This window comes from Schistosoma haematobium, chromosome 1 (genome assembly GCF_000699445.3).
Source record: "Schistosoma haematobium chromosome 1, whole genome shotgun sequence".
In the NCBI taxonomy this organism is placed as follows: domain Eukaryota; kingdom Metazoa; phylum Platyhelminthes; class Trematoda; order Strigeidida; family Schistosomatidae; genus Schistosoma; species Schistosoma haematobium.
In genome coordinates, this window is record NC_067196.1 from 63628075 (window position 1) to 63650365 (window position 22291).

The 22291-nt window shown below is 35.8% G+C and overlaps 2 protein-coding genes across 2 annotated transcripts in view; one reads left to right on the forward strand and one right to left on the reverse strand.

Moving 5' to 3' along the window:
• CKAP5 (Cytoskeleton associated protein 5) overlaps positions 1-9211 on the forward strand; it is a 40925-nt gene extending 31714 nt beyond the window's left edge. Inside the window, exons 22-31 of the mRNA XM_051209338.1 lie at positions 56-204; positions 771-928; positions 1357-1544; positions 2344-2456; positions 3964-4148; positions 5346-5453; positions 6349-6426; positions 6950-7138; positions 7672-7887; positions 8804-9211. Of these exons, the coding sequence (XP_051074790.1) occupies positions 56-204; positions 771-928; positions 1357-1544; positions 2344-2456; positions 3964-4148; positions 5346-5453; positions 6349-6426; positions 6950-7138; positions 7672-7887; positions 8804-8941 (1522 nt within the window). The 3' untranslated portion in view covers positions 8942-9211. The remainder of the gene's footprint in view (positions 1-55; positions 205-770; positions 929-1356; positions 1545-2343; positions 2457-3963; positions 4149-5345; positions 5454-6348; positions 6427-6949; positions 7139-7671; positions 7888-8803) is intronic.
• A 205-nt stretch (positions 9212-9416) lies between these two features.
• MS3_00001836 (uncharacterized protein) lies at positions 9417-17832 on the reverse strand. Its single transcript, XM_051209339.1, has 7 exons — positions 17516-17832; positions 17259-17480; positions 17130-17219; positions 13043-17081; positions 12867-12995; positions 11847-12206; positions 9417-9683 (listed from the first exon to the last, which is right to left on the reverse strand). The coding sequence occupies exons 3-4, from the start codon at positions 17131-17133 to the stop codon at positions 16456-16458; spliced, it is 630 nt and encodes a 209-aa protein (XP_051074791.1). The 5' UTR covers positions 17134-17219; positions 17259-17480; positions 17516-17832; the 3' UTR covers positions 9417-9683; positions 11847-12206; positions 12867-12995; positions 13043-16455.
• Between the last annotated feature and the right edge of the window lie 4459 nt (positions 17833-22291).

Genomic DNA, 22291 nt, shown 5'->3' on the forward strand with positions numbered 1-22291 from the left:
CTTAATTTTATTCTTTTATATATATTTTACTGTCATGGGTTTATATCACTTTTAGAGCACACGTGCGCCAACCTGTTCTCAATGCACTGTTACGAACAAGTCCTGACACTGCTTCGGCGATCACAATGGTCGTAACGGCTATATCTTCCAATGATTTACTAATCAGTTGTCATGCTTTGGCCGAAATCGACACTGTTCTTAGAGGTACGGTTTTAATAACTTTCACATTTTTTTTCTCAGTTATATTATCAATGTAAAATTATTTTATAATTTCATCGATTCTCCTCGCGGCTATGCTGTTGTTTACGAAATTGTGAGGACGAAAATTGAATGTCCGGCGCTCTAACCAGGATATGAAGGATCTACCTAAGGGAGTTGGAAAGCCTTGATTCCAAACCAATGGTGTACGTGGGTTCCAGGATCATGAGACAACAGATGGTGTATGAACTAATTATTGGTCACCGGTTACCAAGGGACTGAATCTCCTAACGTTGCTCCACTGCCTTGTAGTTTGGACCTCTAAGTGAAAGGCTCAAAGAGTGGTCTTCTTAGAAAACTGTCTGCTTTGGTTTGAGCTGTCGGACAGTATTCCAGCCCCCACACAAATCGAGTGATTTACGTGGCGTGTGTTTAAATAATATTAATAATAAAACCTTCAGTGTTTTTAGTGACTTCAAGTTTGTCATGTTTAGATATATTGTTAGTCATATTGAGTAATTATTTATTTTTTAATTACACCATAACATATCTCTTCACTTTTAATAATCTAGATGAAAAGTGGTACCTTTTACTCAATCATGTCAATCAAGTCCTGATGCTTATTACAATGCAGTTACGCCAAGTTACTTCGCGATATTTTGGAGATCCTTCAGTTTCAGAGGAGCAATTGCATACATTAATTCGGTCTCATTTGGCCACTATCGAATCTGTAAGTTCAATCATCTTTACTTTTTTACTAAAGATATCTCACAAATTAAAGTTTCCTATGTTGTCAAAAAACCATTAAGCTAGAAGTTAAGACATTAATAAAGCTACTTAACGTTGGTCTGAGATATGTGTATTAACTTATGGGCTTCTTAAATAAACTGATTAATTTCAAAGCCATTTGTTGTAAATTCTTGACAATCTAGATAAAATCAACTTTGTCTATTTTGAATTTCGTCCAAATCTAAATGCTTGTTTATTTTACATTTCTATTATTGTGGATTCCCGCCTAATGAATGTTTTATGTTGTACAAACATACATAGGTACCTTTCTGTGTAACTTTTACTCATAATCTTTCTTGCCTTTTCCCTAAATAATCAGCGTTTTTTTCAAATTAACTTAAAAATTTAACTTACTGTCTTTTTACACAGCTTTTTAGTCGTCCAACATTAGGTCGCGAAGCTTCACGGGAAACTTTAAGAGAATTATCCCAGTCTCTCCTTCAAACGATGTTGGATGAAAGGACTGCTGAAATGTCCAGTGGAGAAAATGTTATCAGATCGATCAATGCATTATTTGTTCTTATTTTGGAGGCTTCCAATGGAACACGTATACTCAGGTATATTATTTACTTTCAGTTTTCGATAATATATAGTTACTTATAACTGGGAACTTCATCTACCAGAAATATGAGTATTTTCTCGGTTTTACTTTGCTGTGTTTTTTATCCGCTTTACTTATTTCTATATCCATTGGCGCGGTGAGACCACTGGACTGTAGTAGTAATACTGTAATCATACAGTCCAAATAATTATAAACACGATCAATTTACCTTTTACGTATATTTTCGCTTCATTACTGGTCTCTTAGTCCGTTTTCATGAGAAGCTATCTGTTCAATTCTATCTCTCCTCTATAAGCTAATACTTTCAAAGTGTTTTTCCAGCTGTTATTGGTGCGTTCAGCATGCGTTATTGCATGATAGATATTCACCTCTACTGTTTATGCTATTTGTTTGCCAAGAATACTATTGTTTGCAGTGCTGTTGCCGTCCCAACTGTTGAAATGGTGTTTAATTAATTAATGAACTTGAATCTAAGGTGGTTTAGGCTTGCAGTGTCCGTTCAAGTAAAAGTATAATGTTATTTGTAATTCTGTTTATTCGCTACACAAATTTAATTCAATATTTTATTGGGAAATTAAACTAATGAGACGTAAAGATTAGATTGTTTGCAAAATTCATCAAAGAGTGATGTTTATTTTATATGAGTGTTTAAGTTAGACTTTATCGCTAAAGACAGATTTTTATAAAAACTTTACAATATATACTACTTATTTCTTTGAATTATTGTAGTCTTAGTACAATGATTGATTACACTTTACTAACAACTATTGAACTACTTCTTTTTTATGCTACAGTGCGCTCATTCGATTACTACATGAATGTATCAGTAACGGACACTTTACAAATCGATTCACACAAGCTATCCTCAAAAGTATATGGCGTATTACTAAGGGGATGAATACTGCATGTAAGTTTATTCAACATTGGTGCGTATAGTTGAAGTATTTCTCATTAGTGGTTGCTTGTCCTGATTTGATTTCAGACATGTGTTTTCTCAATGATATCAATCAAGTAAATGAAGGTTCTACACTTCCACCACCTTATCTCGCAATATTTCTGTCTAATGTAAGCTACCTGGTATAGTTTACATTTTACTCATTGATGTTGATCTAAGATTGAAGGTTTTTTGAAAGGACTTCAGTGTAATCAATCGCTTTCATGAACAACAACTCTCATCTCAAGTTTCACTACTAAACACTTTCACTTTTAACTTACTTTTTATGTATGCTAAGATTTAAGCCATTTGCGGCAAACTTTGTTTTCATATTATGTAATAGTAATTGATTGGCATAGATAACAATTACTAGTCTATGTTATTAGGTCTTAATTTCATTACATCAAGTGGAGAATATATAATCGATCAAAACGCATAACTTACATCCACTTATAACTTGATTGATTTTTAACAATATTTATTGTCAGAAATTTAAAACAATTAGTCCCTTTCATAAATTTCGATAGAGCAATGAACAGACGGCGGCCTATGCTCCATTAGGAGTAACAGGCGTAAGTAAATAAGTAAGTAATGAGCAGACGGAGTTTTATCTGAATAATATGATGTATCTGTGCTATACATTTCGAACAATCTAGTCATTTTTCTAGAAAGAAAATTCCTTTCCCGACATTTATGTTGTATTTTACTATCGTTTTGATCTGGATTGGGGATCACTTAATAATTTGATTGGATTATACTCCTTGAATAACATCTTCAAACCCTAATCTTTCCTGTTTCTGCTTATACATTTACTACCCCTACCACTATGGGATTTGAATCGACAATTATATCTCTGTACGTTGTTGCTGACTGACTTAATAATTCTGTCTTGTGGACAGTTAGTTGTTATGAATCATATATCACATCAACTACAATGCGTACGTAGGAAATTCAGAACCATAATCTACAACATTGGTAGTATTGACCCTTTACCTTTTCATCACATTCGTGTGTGGTTTGTCATACCTAACGTTGAACAACCATTGTCTTTACTTGCTGTTCTGTATGAACATCTGAATCAGCTTTCTACTGTTTTGGTCCGGGGATTCCAATTAATACTGAGTCACACTACTTATATCTGAGATTAAAATATATATCCTTATTTACATGGTTTGGGTTAATAAATTTAAGAAGTCGATAGTCTTAACGCACTCTTTTTGCTATCCAATTCAATTTTAAGAAATACTACATGCATTCATATGCTCCGATATGTTATAAAATATGTACCTATAAAAATTTGTTACTCCCATTGTAAGGTTTTTCGTTCGTTACCTACTTTATACAACTAAGTATGGTTCTTTTTTTCACTTGTTTGTGTGGATAATTTAATGTTCATGATCTGTTGTATTCAACTTCAGTATTTCTCTGTTTCTGAAAGCAAGAATTAAACCACATACTGTTTTTTTTCTGTCGGCATCAGTTAATAATTACTCTGTGGATGTCATACTTCTGGACTGTCATCATTTTTTAAAGGCTTTCCCACCTTCCTCATGGAGTGCACGGAAATCAGATGTTCCTTTACGAACAATCAAAACCCTATTGCATGTATTATGTGGCCTCCAAGGTCCATCAATTTTACAGTTTCTAGAAAGTATACCTAATAAGGTAGGTCTTTTTGGGCATTCGTATATTTTGTTATAGAGCTTAAAATTAATCTAACCCTAAGATACTTAAAAGCTACATTTTTAAATTCAAAATTTTTCAAGAACACGGTATATTGTAACATTGCGTCTTTTGTGTGTCAACCCAGAAACAAAATTGGCATCCTCTGTTTGTGTTACTGTTTTTCCCCTAATTTCGACATTTCTTCATGAACATTTATTACTGAATTATCGTAGAAGAAAAACCCCTTGAATATTTCCTAATCTTGGTCGGATTTTTAACCATTCTCGACCTGTACTAGTAAAAACTACTTCATTTTATTACTCTCTTCATGTATTGTTCAAATTAATTCAAATAGATCACTAATTAAAACTTTTTAAGCAATATACCAAACAATTTTTTATCACCTGAGGTCCAATATTAATGTATATTGTTGAGGCTTAATTTCCTCTATATCTGACTCCAATAAATGATATCTCGTTAACTGAGTACTTAAGATAGAATTATGGATTTACTCGAGATTATTCAGAAGCCTGAACACCAGTTGTAGAGATATTTTATTGTTAAAGATAAACAAAATCCACAAGCGTACAGAGAGCAAGCACACTGAAACCACGAGAGTGTGTGTGAGAGAGAGCTGAAAATCCATATATATTTTTGAGTGTCAATCAAATGTGGATAAATTATTGATTATCTGTATGTTACAACCAATAGGACAATAGATTAAGGTTGATGTGCAGACACGCGCTCAATCACACACACAGAAATTAACATAGTCTGAATTACAATGAGTAGATAAATAATACAATAGTTGAATGGGCTTGCTACAATATGTACTAAAATGTTGGTATTCCCTAGTGGATTGTGTATATGTCCATCCTAAATTCACGTCAACAGAAGTAAACTTGAATTTGTTATGGTTGCATATTTTTTAAACATCAGATTCTCATTCCATAAATCAAGTGGCTTTTCAATATAACCCTTGAAATTCCTGGATCTATCGACTTGTTTAGCTAAATACCTCTGATTCAATATAATCCCTACACTTGGGGAACTCAATGAAGTATTAAATTGGTTGGCTATACAAGGAGCAAGTTATGCTATATACTTCTGTTACTTAGTTTGTTTTGGTTCTCTGAAAGTACCAAGTAGTTTCAAAGTATCTTTAGAATGTACCCATACTTTTTTCCTTACTAATAGGAAGATTCAGAACTGGAGTCCTACCTCATTCGCACACTAAAAACTACTTCAGGAGTTACAACTACCTCTGATTCCAAAAAAATACTGGCCTCTGAAAGTCATTCAAAAGTAAGCGGAATTTATTGTCTTCATATACACATAGATTGAATATTTTGTTATTTGAAAATATTGACTAAAGACTGTTTAGCGCAAATGGATTTGCTGGTTTTCCATATGTTGTCAAAGTAGAAAACATGAAGGTTTACAGTCAGCATAAATATAGATATTTCCTACTCAAAAAATATTTATCCACGATCCTCTCTGCTTTTGAGATTTTTTTTATCTCCATTTACAATAAATGTCGAGAAGAGGTGTCTTAGTTTTCATTCGCAAATGGATCTTTACTGCGAAACTTGTTATCTTTAGCACGTTAAATATCTCTCATTTGGAGAATAACAACGAAAAATCTTATACTGTTTAGTACAAGCATTTTTAGATGGTTTCGTTACTTTCTGTCACCATTTACATGTTTTTTAAAGTGTTTTAACGTTTGGAGAATTGGTTTGTTTTAGTGAAGATAAAATATGATCAGTCACTGAGCTTGGACAAACATGCATAACCTACTGACTACTAAATATGCAATTCCTTTTTCTCTCATTGATTTCTACCTCGGACTCACTGAGTGTGACTATATTGAATAAAGTATTATCTAGTGTTATTCCGGTTCATGAATCCTGGATTCTGATATAACATGACTGATCTCATTATCGTATTTACCTATTGTAGTATTATACCTGGGAGAAAAAAAAATATTTCAAGCCATCCGTCATATCAGGAATAAATTTTTCCGAGCAGCTATTTGCTAGTGTTTCGTATTACTAATGGTCGTATTGTGAGTGAGTGGAAGTCTGCGTAGATTGTTGAAGAACCATTTTTTAGTAATTGCCTAAATGTACGGTGCTCGTATTGTGGTTTTTTAACTGATTGATCTTTTGTAATTTAGAAAACACTTATATTTTCATAGGGATTTGTACTTTCTACTGCAACTCGTGAGAAATTAACCGAAATATTCAAGAAGGTCGGATCTAAGAAACCTGATGAGGTAAGTACTCATTATTTATTTAACCGACTATCTTATGTAAGTATTTGAACAGTTGCTGGCTATATTAGTTGAGTTGATTTTTGAATTTAATGTTGTTGAATATGCAACCAAAATAATCAAACGGATATTTACCCACTAAACCGAACTTCCTAATGCCCAGGAAATTTGAATATCGGAATACAGAACAGCCGATTAACTCACATCTTACTATTGGCTTGAGTTCTGTGGTAACCTATTTTCATCTATATGTAAGCTGTTGAGTCTCCTGAAATTCTATTACTATAGCACATTCCCATCATGTTTTTCTTAATCTAAACAATATCACAACGATAATCCTGTTCCAGTTGAGTAAATATTTTATTCACGTTAATTTTGAATCTAAAAAATATGTTGGTATATTGTTTCATTGGTTCTCTGTCTTAAATAGTTACATTTAATACAAGTCAATAAATGTTCATATTAAAATCATTATTATCATTAGTTCATTAACATGTGCTATCTTCACGTTCTATTTTTCCGCCAGGGTTTAAATGAACTATACGATTTCACTCAGCTCTATCCAGATGTAGATTTATCGTCATACTTAACAAACACAAGCCAATTTTTCCAAGCCTACATAAAACAAGCTTTACGAAATATAGCTGTTGAACGCGCCCGTCAGGCTAGACTAAGTGTAAATGATAAAGAACCAAACACATTAGCAGCTCATCAAGTAAGTACTTTTTTTAGTTAGTCTCTTAAATACTAAAAGATGTACTACGATCTTGTTGATAGTCTTCAATCTGGGACGTTTGCCCAGTGGTAAAGTCAACTCACGAGTTACCTATTGGAACCTTGCCCCGCCTACATCGATTTGAATGGACGGGGATATCCTTAGTCATCATGGTTACATACGAACATAAGGTGAACGAAAAGAAGCAAACAATCACAACAGTGCACAAGAAAATGCGACTGAAGATTGAACGTACATACACAAATCTGTTTTTGATTACCAAATTGGAAACCTTTGTCTCCAAAATCTCTTGTCCGATAGTAGAAGTTATCTTACTATCAGTTGTTGCTGAATGAAATCGATATTTGCTTTACTCACTTTAAACAATAAGCTCATAAGCTCTTATGCTTGAATAGATAAGTCTGAACACTGCGGCCATACAGTGAATTCCATAATTATGCTCTTTACCTATATACTGATATTGTGTGGATTCCAAATTTCGTGTCTAGTATACTGTCCTTATTTTTTGACAGACTAATGGCATTTTAGCGCGTTCTAATTGGAATCCAGATTTTGATGCAGATATTTCTAATGGCCAACTAACTGATCCCAAAGTATTTATGAATCGATTGGCGATGCTACGAAGAGAACTGGGTCTTGGTGGTGTATCCACAACGAACATTGATGATAATATTGGGCCACCTGATGAAGCTGGTTCACAAAATACAGTCTTTGAAACAACTCTTCGAGTAAGTCTATTTCAAAAATAAGTAGCTTTGCGAGACCTGATTAGATTCGTGTGCATTTCACAAGTAAAAATGTATTGGTTATGCTTCTTGCACTCCCAAACAATCAACAAAAGCCAGTAAGGAAATACTCCCAACTGAACACAAAATAACAGGTTTCGACTAGGCACAATTGTCATAAAAATCACTTGATTCAATCGTCATTTATCGACATTGTTTGCTATCCTATTTGTTTAACTTTCAATATTGATTTCAATTTCTTCAATGGACGTTCATTTCTAAATTATCATTAAATTTGAACATGAATGTCACTGACTTCAAGTGTACAACAAATTTAAAAGGATTTGTATGAAGTCCACACAAATTTTACTCCAGTGAACTAGTTGCGGTTTTTAAAATTTGTTATTAAATAATGTGTGTTGGTCAGACTTTGAACCCATGTTTACTAACAGTCGTGCAAATTAAGTTTAAAAAAAGTATTTGTACTGGCCTCTATTTGCAATTACAAAGATTACGACATAACTACCAAAACTGAGCTGAGTAAAGCTAATCTGAACCAGTTGCCGTTATTTCTGAAACTTTGATGTAGAATTATTCTTCTCGTTCATATTCATTTGGATTCTACTGCTTATGTAGAAACATGTGAAGTAGTGCAACAACTAACATATAATTGTCGAGTGTCTGTTTGTTATAGCTTACTGTAGCAGTTTTGAGGTTTATTATCTGAGTATGCATGTAGTGTGATAGATCTTCGCTACGGTCTCCAACTGATCATCTGTATTATCAAAACAGTGATTTGAAATCGAAGTTTCCAGCAATAGCACAAGATTTATTGATTTCTGATGAAGGATTACTTTCGCTGTTCACATATAGAGATTAACTTTAAATTATGCATAACAAATAAAATTTTATTTTTCAGAATATGGTTCAACCAAAAGGTGATTCTCCTGATGAAAATGTTCGACCTGAAACAGAACAAAGGCCTACTATGTCCACCACTGAACTAATGGATTTGAAACGAAGACTAGATCGAATCAAAAGTGCCCAAAAGCATTAACATTTGCTTTGCGTGATAAAGTAGTCTTCCAATGCATCTAAACTTCCAATTATTTACGTTCACTAACTTCTGCTTTCCATATGTAAATATTTCTTAGAGGTTTGTTATGAGATTTTTATGTCCAAACTTTTACGTACTACACAAAAAAAGTACGTAACTAAATATACATGTGATTTTTAACTAAATTGTCTTTATACCAGTAAACATTTTTTACAGAAAAAGTTAATTGTACAAATTTACTATCAATTAAATATATGTTTAAAATTCATGAAATTAATTAAAGGTTTGGAGACTCTAATTGCGTACTTGTTTTGCATTGTTCATGGTACATATGCATAAATTCATCTAACCGATCAACGATTACTCCAGTCAAGTTAAGTTGTGATGCTTTTCTATAAAAACGGATTTCAGACACACCATCACCATACACAAAACAGGATAGCTGTTTACTCTCCAAATCCGCTTCAAGATATTTGAGCTGCCTTTCATCCACATCATTTGTCGAACCGAAATGATATCCCACTGTAACAATCCCATTTAAGTTCATTATATGTGCCCAACTTATTGCAGAGAATATGTTGTGGTGTCGTGGATCTGACTTGTGACTACTATCATTTGGATAACCACCACGGGAAATAAACAAGACTGGAAAAAAAGATTGCTTTAACCTTAAAGTTAAGCATACGTCAGGGTTAAATGAAGATAGTATAACGTATCTGGGTCCAGCATGTAACCATATTGTCTGTTAAGGGGAAAAAACAATTGTTGTTATTGTTTGATGAATAGTACGGGTCGTAGGGAAACTGAAAAGCACCAAAGGTTAATTTCATTTTTACAATAAATTGTGCGTATCAACAAATCAAAACAAAATTTTGTCTTGAAATCACAAAGACTAGCAATGAAATCATTTGATATGAATTAAGCTTAACCAGCATTTATTTCCTGACACGCGATTCAGTGTGCTAAGTGGTCTATCAACCAATTGTATCTAGTGTAACTTCGAATTAGAGACTGTTTGAAGTGGGACCAACCTTTCGACCTCTCAGGAAGCACTTACTAATCTTGTGGCTGCTGAGTTGGCATCCAAAGGATGATGTCTATAAGTTTAGTTAATTCGCGATATTCGGCAAGTATCAGTCTGGACCATTGTTTCTGTAATTAAATTAACTCATTTAACAGGTACTTGGATGTGAGCCACACTCCAAGCGTGAGGGGTAATGATGGTACCCAATCGCCCAAACTGATTTAGGTGGGATGGGGTTCAAACCCTTGTCATTAGTAGTATTTCTTTTACGTTGAGCTAGATTGGATATGTGGTCACAGCTCCTCACTTGAACTACATTCAGAACTACCTCTCGTAATCACTAGTAAACATAATAACCTTTATTTAAGGTTTTTTATGAAGACTGTTGCATTTGAAGTGTCACAATGATTTGACAAATACGTGAATAAAATTTTTATTACATCTCGCTACTTAATTTCACAATAAGTTACGAGACATTAATTTAGTAAGGTAGATTCTCGAACTGATGAAATAAAAAAAAATCGAGTTTATCAGTCGCTTGGTACTGATTTATTATGGGGTGTAAAGGATTATCAAAAGTCAGTTCTATTATGCTCACTAGTGACGAAGTGTTCCCGAAAGAAATCGTCAGTCGTGATGTGAATTTTCGGCTCAAGGTGGTTTCCTCTGAGCTTCAAAATTTACTTGTTATATCTTTTCAGACCAAATAAAGATATTTTAACGTACTGAATAAAGTGATAAGAATCTTAATCACTGAAATATTCTGTAAGGTCTGCTGTACCGAGACAACAGACTAAATAAATAACATTTTAGAGAGAAATCCGAGATATACTAAATTACTTACATCTAATATTGTATCACAGAATTTGTTGATCTTATAGAAATATGAGGACGGTGTTGGTAAAGAAGATTCGACAGGTTTATGTTTAATTAATGCTTCAGCAATTAAGTTATATGGCGTTTCTATGGGATATTTTAGCTCTACGTTAAAGCTTAGGTTTGTGGAAGTTTGGTAGAATGCGTCTTTTAATAACGGTATTGGTTCAGCCTCTTTACCATGAATATTTGGAATAGGATCACTCATTGTTAAGGGACTAGGATACTGACTTTGAATAATGTTTGCATTACCGATCGTTCCATTGACCTTTCTCAACAAGTTGCGAATTCCAGATAATTGGTAGTTCACAATCAGATCTGTGCTATTTTCATTTACTACACCATCAGCTTTAAACGTAAAAGGTAGGACAACTCAGATAAAAATTACAAACAAGCGCTGGTGAAAAACGACTTTAAAAGGTACACGAAACAAAATCCCTTTCGTATTTAAAGGTTTCTACTATAATCACCATTGCTACAGTTTTTTCTCATCTCTTTTGCTGCTTTCATTTTCAAGGTGAATCGGGCGAAAAAGATTGCTTTCATTAATCCTGTACCAGAGGGACAAAAATTGCTATAGATTCATCTAATTAACTCATTTAAACCAGGTTAAATAGCGTCCTGTTAATATCACGTAAAAAATGCAAACATAGACCGTAGAGACCATAGAGAAGTTTCCCTAAAGATAACACTGTTTAAGCAATAGAAGTGTGGACCGTGTTACTTTACGTTGGTCTTTGTACTTCTTGTTGAATATATATATATCTTATAGTATCAAAAACAACCTAAATAGATAATAAAAAAGGTTCTTCCTCAGGCTCGTCAGACGCAGTATTTATTTGATAAGTAAAGTACTTTCAGTTTACTAATCCACATTTTTCGATGATCTGATGCTGTTGCAATAAGTTATTGCTACTTCTTTGTCTAAGATAATTTGGACTCGACACTAATAATCCTCAAAAGAAATTACAGTTTAACCAGTAAACTACAGAGAAACTAACTTACTTTTATGTTCTAAAATGAAAGTTGGTGGATCGTTTTCAGATTTTCTCGGTTGCTCACATACTCCTAGTGTGAAGTTGTGGTGTAAAACGACTTCAGAATCTTTTGTGATATTTGCATCACATTCCACCATTGTTACTCCAAGTTGCTCAGCACGTCGAAAGGCGCATATTGTGTTCTCAGGCCATTCAAGCCCTTTACCATGATGTGCACGTTTTACACCAGCACCAGCATGACCGACTATGATTGGTTGGGAGGTTGCATTTTGATGCAGGGATGAATTGACTGGAGGGAGGCACAAGTAGAGAGGTGTTCTGTGGTCTGTATGAAGTGGTTTGTAGCCAAATATAAACAGATAGTACACTAAATGTGAAAAAAAGTTAAGAAATATTTTAACAAGGATGAATCCATGATAATTAGTAGATACATTGACAGAATATTTCTCAAAATTTCGTGAGTAGTTCATCTTAAAATGTCGCTTTTGATATGCCTTTCGTATTATTTGAAAACCTAGAACAAGACTGATGCACTACACAAAAAAACCTAGATTTATATAGCATTCAAATTACAACTGTACAATCACATCATGCAAAAGTGAAATCTACTATACGGTGGGGAAGGTCTCACGGAAACTGTTAATTAGTGTATAGTTAGTTTCCATCCTTGCATAAATGTAGCGGTTTTACCTAAAACATGCAAGTTTGATACCACTCAACAAAACGTGATGTTTTGATGCTAGAAAGTGTGTGATCGAATGAAATGTAATGCTGTTGCATGATAACTTGAAGTCTCAAGTCCTGCATCTGTTCCAAATATGCAGACGTCGCCTAATCACGTTAAAGTAGTTTATTTTGATAGTAATATCTTTCAGTTAGTGAAAGTAACATCAAAAGCAGTTTAACATAAATACCAAATGAAAAGTTCTCAGTAAACACATCTTTGTGATCGAACAATTGATTTAGTAATCTAGTTTTGGCATATTCAACACCTAATTGTCAAGAAATTATTGTAGTAATTACTCACGGTAAATTTCATCCAAAATTCCGCTAACTGAAGAAACTGGAAGACAAAGTAGACCCTGGTCATCGTGGTAATCTGGACGTAAAGTGAATGAAACACAAGATTTTTCGGAACCAGAAACAGTTTCTAATTCTAAATCAACAGACTTTAGGGTAATTTAATAGGGTTTAAGATGTTACCAATGTAGAACTCATTGATGAATTACGGTCCGAAACAAGGAAACCACTGGCTGCGTGTGGAGTTACAGGAACCCATCTTTCCTTATAAGAAGAACCTTCAACAGACCATGATAAAGATGGATCTACACTACAAGACTAAAATTAAAATACATATTGTAAAAAATTTAGAAAATGTATTTATGGTACCAGTATAGTCTTCACTCGGTTAATGAATATTATTAATTTAATTAACTAGTAATTCTGATAGCCAATTTTTCTCCTGTTTCATATCAGAATGAATCACAATAGTAGTAATCATAGAAGAAACACAACACCTAACGTAACTAAATTATTTGGAAGCTAATCACTAACATTAGCCACCTTAGTATCTTGAGGTATCCTGGTTTATTGTCGGTCCTAAGCCCAAAGAGAGGAGGGTTAAGCACGTGGTCAGAAACCCCATCCGGTAGAAAACAACCCTAACAACAAACGTTTGCCAGAAAGTCTTATAAAGCATTTAAACTCTGTCCTGCGACTTGAAGAATATCTATGTAGGAGGATTATCACGCCTCATTCTTCGTCAGTCACGAGGCCGATGCCCCTTCTAAAAACCACAGCAACAATGAATATAGGTATATGGGACGTACGCACAACGTGAGAAACCGGGAGGAAATGACGAGGTACAACTTGGCGACGATCGGAATCAGTGAAATCCATTCGACCCAAGCTGGATAGAAAAGGATAGATTCGGGAGGGATGCTGCTGTAGTTCGGTCACGAAGAGGAAAATGCTTCAAGCACTCAGAGAGTTATTCTGGTCCTGTCCAAAGAAGCACGAAAAGCAACTATAGGATGGGAATCTCATGGATGAGCAATCATCAGAGAATAATTCAAAACAATGAAGGGAATCACAATGAATGTTGTCCAATGTTATGCACCCACCAATGATAACAACGACGACGATAAAGGTGTTTTATGAAGTTGCAGTCGATCGTAGAGTACTGCCTATGATCTGACCATCGTGATGGGAGAACTAAACGCCTAAGTCGGGATGGTCAACACCAGTTATGAAGATATCATGGGACGACATGGACTGGGAGAAAGAAACAAAAATGGTGACAGATTTGCAAATTTATGTGCGTTCAATAAAATGGTTATAGGCGAAACAATATTCCCCATACCTGCATACACAAAGCTACATGAGTCTTACAAGATCACGCTACAGAGAACCAGACTGATCGTATTTGCAACACTAAAAAATTCAGATCAATGGAAGAAGTGAGAAGAAATAGAGCTGGAATAGCTTCAAATCATCAATTGCGTGTGGTCCAGATGAGGCTGAAGTTAAAAAAGCACTGGACAACTGAAGAAACAGTATTACAAAGGTTCAATACAGCCTTTCTTCAAGATACTGACAAACTCAACTAATTCCAGATAGGTCGCAGCAACAGGTTCCAAACTTTACAAAATCTACTCACAGAACAACTAAATAGAGATTGAAGCACAAACTTCAACGTGCTAGGCCGCAAGAAGCACCATCACAAAGAATGGTTCTATATAGATACCCTAAGCAAGATTCAAAAAAGTTGCAAGAGAAGGAGATATGATACAATGAAGAAATAAGCAGGGAAATATTATAAACCCGAGCGACCAGACAAGGATGAAGATGCAGACAATCAGTGTAGCAGCAGCCTCTGTAGCAATAGGCCTCAACATACACAAGGCAAAAAGCAACATCCTCAAATACAACACACAGGACACCAACACAATCTCACTTGATGGAGGAGCTCTGGAAGAGGTGGAAATTATCACGTATCTGGGTAGCACCATCGATGAACAAGGAGGATTCGATGCAGGTGTGCAGGTGAGGATTGGCAAAGCAACAGCCGCACTCCTACAGTTGAAGGACATATGGAACTCAAAACCACTGTCAACCAATATCAAAGTGAGAATCTTCAATACGAACGTAAAGACAGTTCTACCGTACGGAGCTGAAACTTCGGGAACTACCACAACCGTCATTAAGAAGGTACAGGTATTTATAAAGCATTGTCTTCGTAAGATACCGAATGTCTGTTAGTCGGATACCATCAGCAACGAACTACTGTGGTAGAGAACAAAGCAACTCCCAACTGAAGAGGGAATTAGGAAAAGACACTGGAGGTGGACAGGACATACATTGAGGAAATCATCCAGTTGAATCACGAGGGAAGCCCTGACTTAGAGTCATGAAGGTAAACGGAAAGGAGGAAGATTGACGAAGAGATTGCGTCGACAATTGGAAGCAGACATGAAAAGAATGAATAGGATCTGGAAGAACTGGAAAGGATTGTTCAAAAACAGATTTCGATTAAGAATGCTAGTCGGCGGCCTATCCTCACCCAAGGATTAACAGGCGTAAGTCCTGTACACATAACAACAGCTCAAGAAAACTGTATAATACCTTGTTGTTACTCCTTTTGTTTATAACTCCTGGATTATATTTTTTGAGCATAAATAGCTTTACTTCGTTCAGTAGTTTTGAGATCTAGAAAACATACTTGTGCCTCTGTTTGAGCAACCAATTAAGGGGAAATAAAGACGATTTATTTACCGCTACAGGGGAAATGTAGCTTTTTCGCCTTCACGTCGGTTATTTAGGGGAGCATGATTTCTGAGCAATACTACCTACGGACATACTCTTTATTGTATACTTATTCGAAACAGTAAAGCGAAGTTATTTCTGTGACTAAACTGACAAATTGAATCAGTCAGTCAGTCAGTAACAACGTAGAACTTCGTACGTACGTACATCAGTTCGAGTTGCCACACCACATTAGCACAGAGATGCAGTTGTCGATTCAAATCCCGTAGTTGTAGAGGCGGTAAGAGTATAAGCAGTAATCGGAAAGATTAGGGTTTGGAGATGTTATTTAAAGAGTTTAATCCAGGGAAATAAAATTGGAAAGAGAAAAAAGAAAGGGACATGAAGAATTCAGATTAGAATTTGGGAGAACACAAAGAGTGGATGCACCTGCGCCATTGCAAACGATTTCGAGCCATGTCATTCAGGGTCTCTAACCATCGGTTGCTATCATCTCGCGGTCCCCAACCAGGTAGTCTACACCTACCAACATGACTCAGTCCACTTGCCAGTGACTTCATGGACTTGTGCCATGTTTTGATCTGGCCGTCCCTAGATTTCTTCTAACCTACTCCTATACCACTGAACATAGCACGTCGAGGTAGTCGGTGGTTGGGCATACGTAACACGTGTCCCAGCCATCTCAACTGATGAAGTTTCACTACCTCATCAATTGATTTGCCATCCTTACCTAGTACCCGTTTCCTAACAACTGTGTTACTTACTCGATGGTCCCAGGATATACGAGCAATGTTTCGAAGACACCTATGATCGAATACTAGTAACCTACGGATATCCTCTACTCTTACCGGCTATGTTTCACTGCCATAAAGTAGGACGGAACGAACTGCTGTACAGTAAACACGTCCTTTGGTTGATAGACGGATATCTCGCCTACGCCATAAATGACGCAAGTTGGTAAAAGCTAGTCGAGCCTTCTGTATCCGTGCTGAGATTTCGTCACACACCAGACCACAAGGGCTGATGAGACTTCCAAGATAAGTGAAGCGGTCGACACACTCAACTACTTCACTCCCTATCACTAGTTCGGGTGTCGATGTAACCCAATCCTGAAGCAACATTTTGCATTTCGAGGGAAAGAATCGCATCCCGAACAAGCTTGCATTGTTGCTTAGAGTGGTCAGAAGACTCTGCATTTTGTCAGCTTCTTCGCCAAATAAAACTATGTCATCTGCATATTCCAAGTCAACAAGTGAACCTCCCGGTAGGAGTTCAACCCCTGGAAATTTAGATGAGGAGAGTGTTATCTCTAAAAGTACGTCGACCACAAAGTTGAACAAGAATGGGGAGAGTGGACAGCCCTGACGAACACCACTTGAGGTAATCAATTCTGACGACAGTTCGCCATAAGCTCTCACTCTACCAGTTGTGTTCGAGTATTGAATAGGGTTAATATACGCAACATCCTCTTGAAAAACTAAATGCACAAAGACGAGGTTATTAGACAAAAACCTAATAAACCTACGCATTTATCTTCGTACATTATCTAGAGCAGAAAACTGGTGGCATACAAAACCTTTCAAAATCAGGAATTCGAACTGGTTCGGAGCGAATCCTTCAAGTTTCGAAAAGTTGATGAACAACACGGACTTACAAATAACATTAGTTTATCGAAGGCATCAACCTTTTCTATACCCATTTTCAAAGATCTAACCCGCATCTTCTGGAACACAGAATTTTTTGAATTGACCGAGTAAATGACCACGGCTACATAGGATTTCATAATTATATAATATATGATATCATATAGCAGTAGGAGTGAAGTTATCGGGATGTTTCGTTTTTACTAAAGGCTTCCGCGTTTATTACACCTTTTCTGAAAATAATTTAAGATACAAAACATAGATAAACTTGTGAGATCCACTAATAATTCGTTTTATATATTTCACATTGAATGGTGAGAACACGATGTCTCGCTAGTTTCTTCCAATTAATCCGGCCTTCAGTCCACCTGATTTAATTAAAATCACTTGGCAACGCTCCTAGGGTATCGTCCACTGATAAAGGTTGCGAGCACTTGAAGGTCAAACTGTTGCAAGCTGATTGATGCACCACATCGACAATTCGTGAAGTTTGTCAGAAGCGGTCAAATCAAGACATTTTTAGATTTGGATTGAGTTCAGCCACACCATGTCTGATAACGTTCATCCTACAAGTAACGAAGACGACACCATCGTGATGATGCATGATATAGAACGAATCTTCAGTGATATTAAGTTATTTTGACGGTTTACAAGTTGGGCCAATTTTGAGACGTGTTTGAAATAAGTACATAAGGTAATATATCCCAAGCTGCCAGCCTTGTGGAAATTTTGGGGAAATCCCCAAAGTGAAATAGCCTTCCCCAATGTTTGGGGAAATTTCGGGGTTTTCATCTCATTTCCCCAAAATTTACTATAGCGGCTTCTCCAAAATTGACCAAATTTTCCCCAAAGTTGGCAGCTTGGGGTATTATCTTATCATATGACTTCTGTGGTTAATAATTATTTTTGTAGTAGACGCATACTGAGTACGTTATGTCGGTACGTAAAAAAAGCAGTGATGACCCAACGCTAAAGTATTTTTTCGTGAAATATGTCTGTAGATATAGACGTGAACGCAGTTCGTCAGAGTCAGATGCTTGTGTTCAGGATGTAGATGATGACAGTGATCATCATTCTTCCGAAGAGCATACAACTTCTAACTCGCCACAGCAACCTAGACAAAGAAGACGGCGTCGGTCATCTACGTATGCTTTACTTCAAATGAATTTATCCTTCAGGTCGAAATATTGCCATTGTCAATCTGGATTTTGGGTCCGTGCAGTAGATGGTGAGCTGAAAGTCACCTCTATTAAAACCAGGCACAACCATCCTTGCACAGAAGGATATATTTCTGTCTACCCATCGAGACGACAGTTGACGTCAAGTGAACGCTTATATTTAATAACGTTTCTATTGAGTAATACGTCGACTCGCAGCTTACGGCATCTGGTTTCTTGGAAGTTCCGTAACCAACTTACCAAGGACGATATCGCCAAAATGCGTTCACAGTTGTACCCAAGTTGTTGAACTTACATTGTAAGTAATTGAGTTTAGATACTAAAAGTATAAATGACATTTTACAGCGCGTTCAAGCAAACACTGAAGTTAAAGTATTCAGTGAACGTTAGCAAATGTCTATGATTTGCTATCTGAGAGGTAGTATGTAGTGACTCGACTTATCAGATCAACAAAGTTGGGTAAATAACGATTAGTAGTAAATTTATCATAAAGTTTTCCACTGTTCCAGCTAGTGATGACTTATAATCTTGGGCAAAGACACACTGTTATGTATGCTATTTGCAGGCAAGAATGACGCGAAAATGTCGTAAGACTATTGGAATGCTTTAAAGACATAACGTGCGGTACTTATGATACACGCATTTTCGTTATGTATTCAGCAGCGACCGAAATTTCAGCAGTGAAGTCTACGCACAGTCATTCTAACGTAGTACTTTGTTCATTCCATGTCTTAAGAACATTTTTCAGGAAAGTATGTGTTAGTTGTACAAATTATTTTCTGTAGTTCCGAAATTCTGATGTACGCAAATGCTTGGAACATCTCGTGAAGACTAGACGGTCTGACATCTGAGCTTCGCTTTTCATAACGCATTATATTCAGATTCACTCAGAAGTACGAACATCCAAGAACCCATTTCCTTCGGGCGTATGATTATATAAAAGATTACTGAATTGCCCGGAAGTCAATGTTGGTTTGCTGTTACAGCGAAATGTTATAAGCCTAGGCAACTACACAAACAACCGTGTCGAAAGTGCTCATAAACACATAAAAGAATGTCTCAGAAGACGTGATTCTTTGTTATTTACGTTCAGAGAAATTTGGAGTAAAACAGACACTGACCTACGTTTGCGTTCATTTGACGCTGTGAAGGATCTTCAACGTTGACCAATTCTTCAGGTAAGAAATATAGTCTAATGTATCATTAATTACAGGTTCCAATGTCATTTCAAATTCTTTTAAATGAGTTGACATCTCTTGCAGCTAAAATTGTAACTGAAAATTCTGTATGCACATTCTGGGGATCTAATTCGCGGAGGTAAGTGTTTTTTTCACTTTAAGATTTCTAGACTTATTTCGGCATAGCAGCCGGTGGACAAGTAAATACATAAAGCTGCTTGCTGGTTAGCAGTAAAACTAGAACCGGCTCGTCGTAGATTAGCAACATATACGCTAAGAGATTCATTCCAATTTGCTGATAGACTAAATCATACGAATGTTGCCGACAAGTTCATGGTCTCTTTTGATGTAACATCCCTGTTCACCAATACACCACTTTTTGAAACTATCGATTTAATTTGTCAGAATGGTGATCTCCTACCTTTAACAGCCCCAGAATTCAAAAACCTACTACTGATGTGCACAACAGATGTTCAATTCCAGTTCAATAACACCATATATCGCCAAATCGATGGCATAGCAATGGGAAGCCCACTAGGTCCAATTATGGCAGATATTTTTATGGGTTATCTTGAAAACACGGTACTTAAGCAGACAATTAGTGAAACAACGGAATACTCCAGATATGTGGACAACACAATTATTATCTGTAACAATAATCAGTATGCAATCCACCTGCTAAAACTTTTCAATAACGCTCACAACAACATACATTTCACTATGGAGCACGAACAGAACGACATGCTCCACTTTCTTGATGTTGCCGTAAAACGCAGGGGAGACGGGACAGTCCAACGTTCAGTCTATAGAAAAAGTAATTGGAATGGCATTTACCTGAATTTTAATAGTTTTTGTCCAATTAGTTACAAGAAGGCATTGGTTAAAACACTATTTTACATTGTAGAAAAGATATGTACCACCGACAAACTGGAAGAAGAATTAATGAACGTAGAAAAATGTCCAAAAGACAACTTTTATCCACAAAATTTATTAACAAATATGAAAATCCCAAAGAAAACAAGACGGAAATAACTACGGTCAATAAAAAGCCAGTATATATAAATTTTAACTTTAAAAGTGATAACGTCGCACAAATAATCAACAGGAGAATGAACACTGCTCTAGCCAGAACTTATCCGGCTGCTAAACTTTTAACTCTCTATAAAACAACATGTTCAAGAACCCAATCAAAGATCGACAAGCAAACCTTTCATGTTACCGCCAACTGTATTTATAAATTTACGTGTACCTGCCAAAGCAGCTACATCGACCGAACGGAAAAGAGAGCATATCTTAGATTTTTTGAACATGTTCCAAAAAGTCTTAGAACAAGGGAGAGAAAGGCTCTGAACAGTGCAATCTCCAAACATCTCCCTGATACAGGACTTCAGGTAGAAACCTTAAAATCATTTAAGGTGATTAGTAAACAACCAAACCCCAGTCTTCTGAAGTTTGCTGAAGCCATTGCCATCGGTCGTCAAAAACCTGAACTATGTATTCAAAAGGAGACGATGGTTAACCTGTAGTGGCATTGGACAATAGCCACACAATCCACAAAGCTGTGAACACGAGACTACTCAGAAAATAGATATTCAATATTTAACTCGGGGAAATACCTAACAATGGAGAAGGCGCGAACAAGGAATTGAATGGACTGGGTTTGATCGGATGGCATGGCTCGTCCATGCAGGCGTGGTCCATCTCAGTGTTACTTTATATCTTCTATTCATATTAAATATATTGTTCTTTCTCTAGCCTAACCTTGTTCTACATCATGTATTGGTAATTGATACGATACAGTGAGTTGGTGTAGTCGATGGTGTGACTTCCACGTAAGATCTTATAGATTAGGCAGTTATATCATGACAAATCTACAAATTTAGGATTAGGTCTATTATAAGAGCAGTACTAATATCATAGTAGACCATAATTCTACAAATCTTTCCTTGCCCTGGTGACAAATATTCCTTCACTGCACCTTAAAATTTTTTTTCTTTTGCATTTATTACATCATTGATTTTATTCAACAATCTTTGAAATTAATAATCTTTCAACTGAACTCTACTCACTATATTCCTATGATTGTTATTCATTATGTAATCAATTGTTTCTAACCCACTTTTGAACTGTTGTCACAGTTAATGTTGTAGAATATTCTTTCACATTAGGTATATATTTACAATATTCAGTAAGCAATTTAAACCCATTATGCAATTATGATTTTTAAATATCACAGGTTGTAAGCAGCTGACGAGAACCTAAGAAATAAAATGAATTCATGCTATTCTGCTAGAATCTTTATTTGGAACGACAAATTTATTTTTGTTCTTTTGATAAAGTCATGACGATACAGATTTTCAATTAAGTAAATGATTTGTCTTACACGTCGTACATTCTAAATTAGGTAGTCTTAACGTGACGTATCTATAATTTGAGGATTAGATCTATTATTATAGCAATTCTAATAACGAGCATAGACTATGATTTTACGGGCTTTTGCGTCTTCGTTGAATATAATTCCAAATTATAGAACTACATTTTCAATATCTGATACCCTGTCTTTACTCATTGTTGCTGTTTATAACTCCGTTATCTCACTGTTATCGTGTTCGATAAGTTGTTCATGCCTAGTGGTCTCTCATTTATTTTTCGTGTCTACCACTTTCCCGATTTGTCTGAGAAAATCTC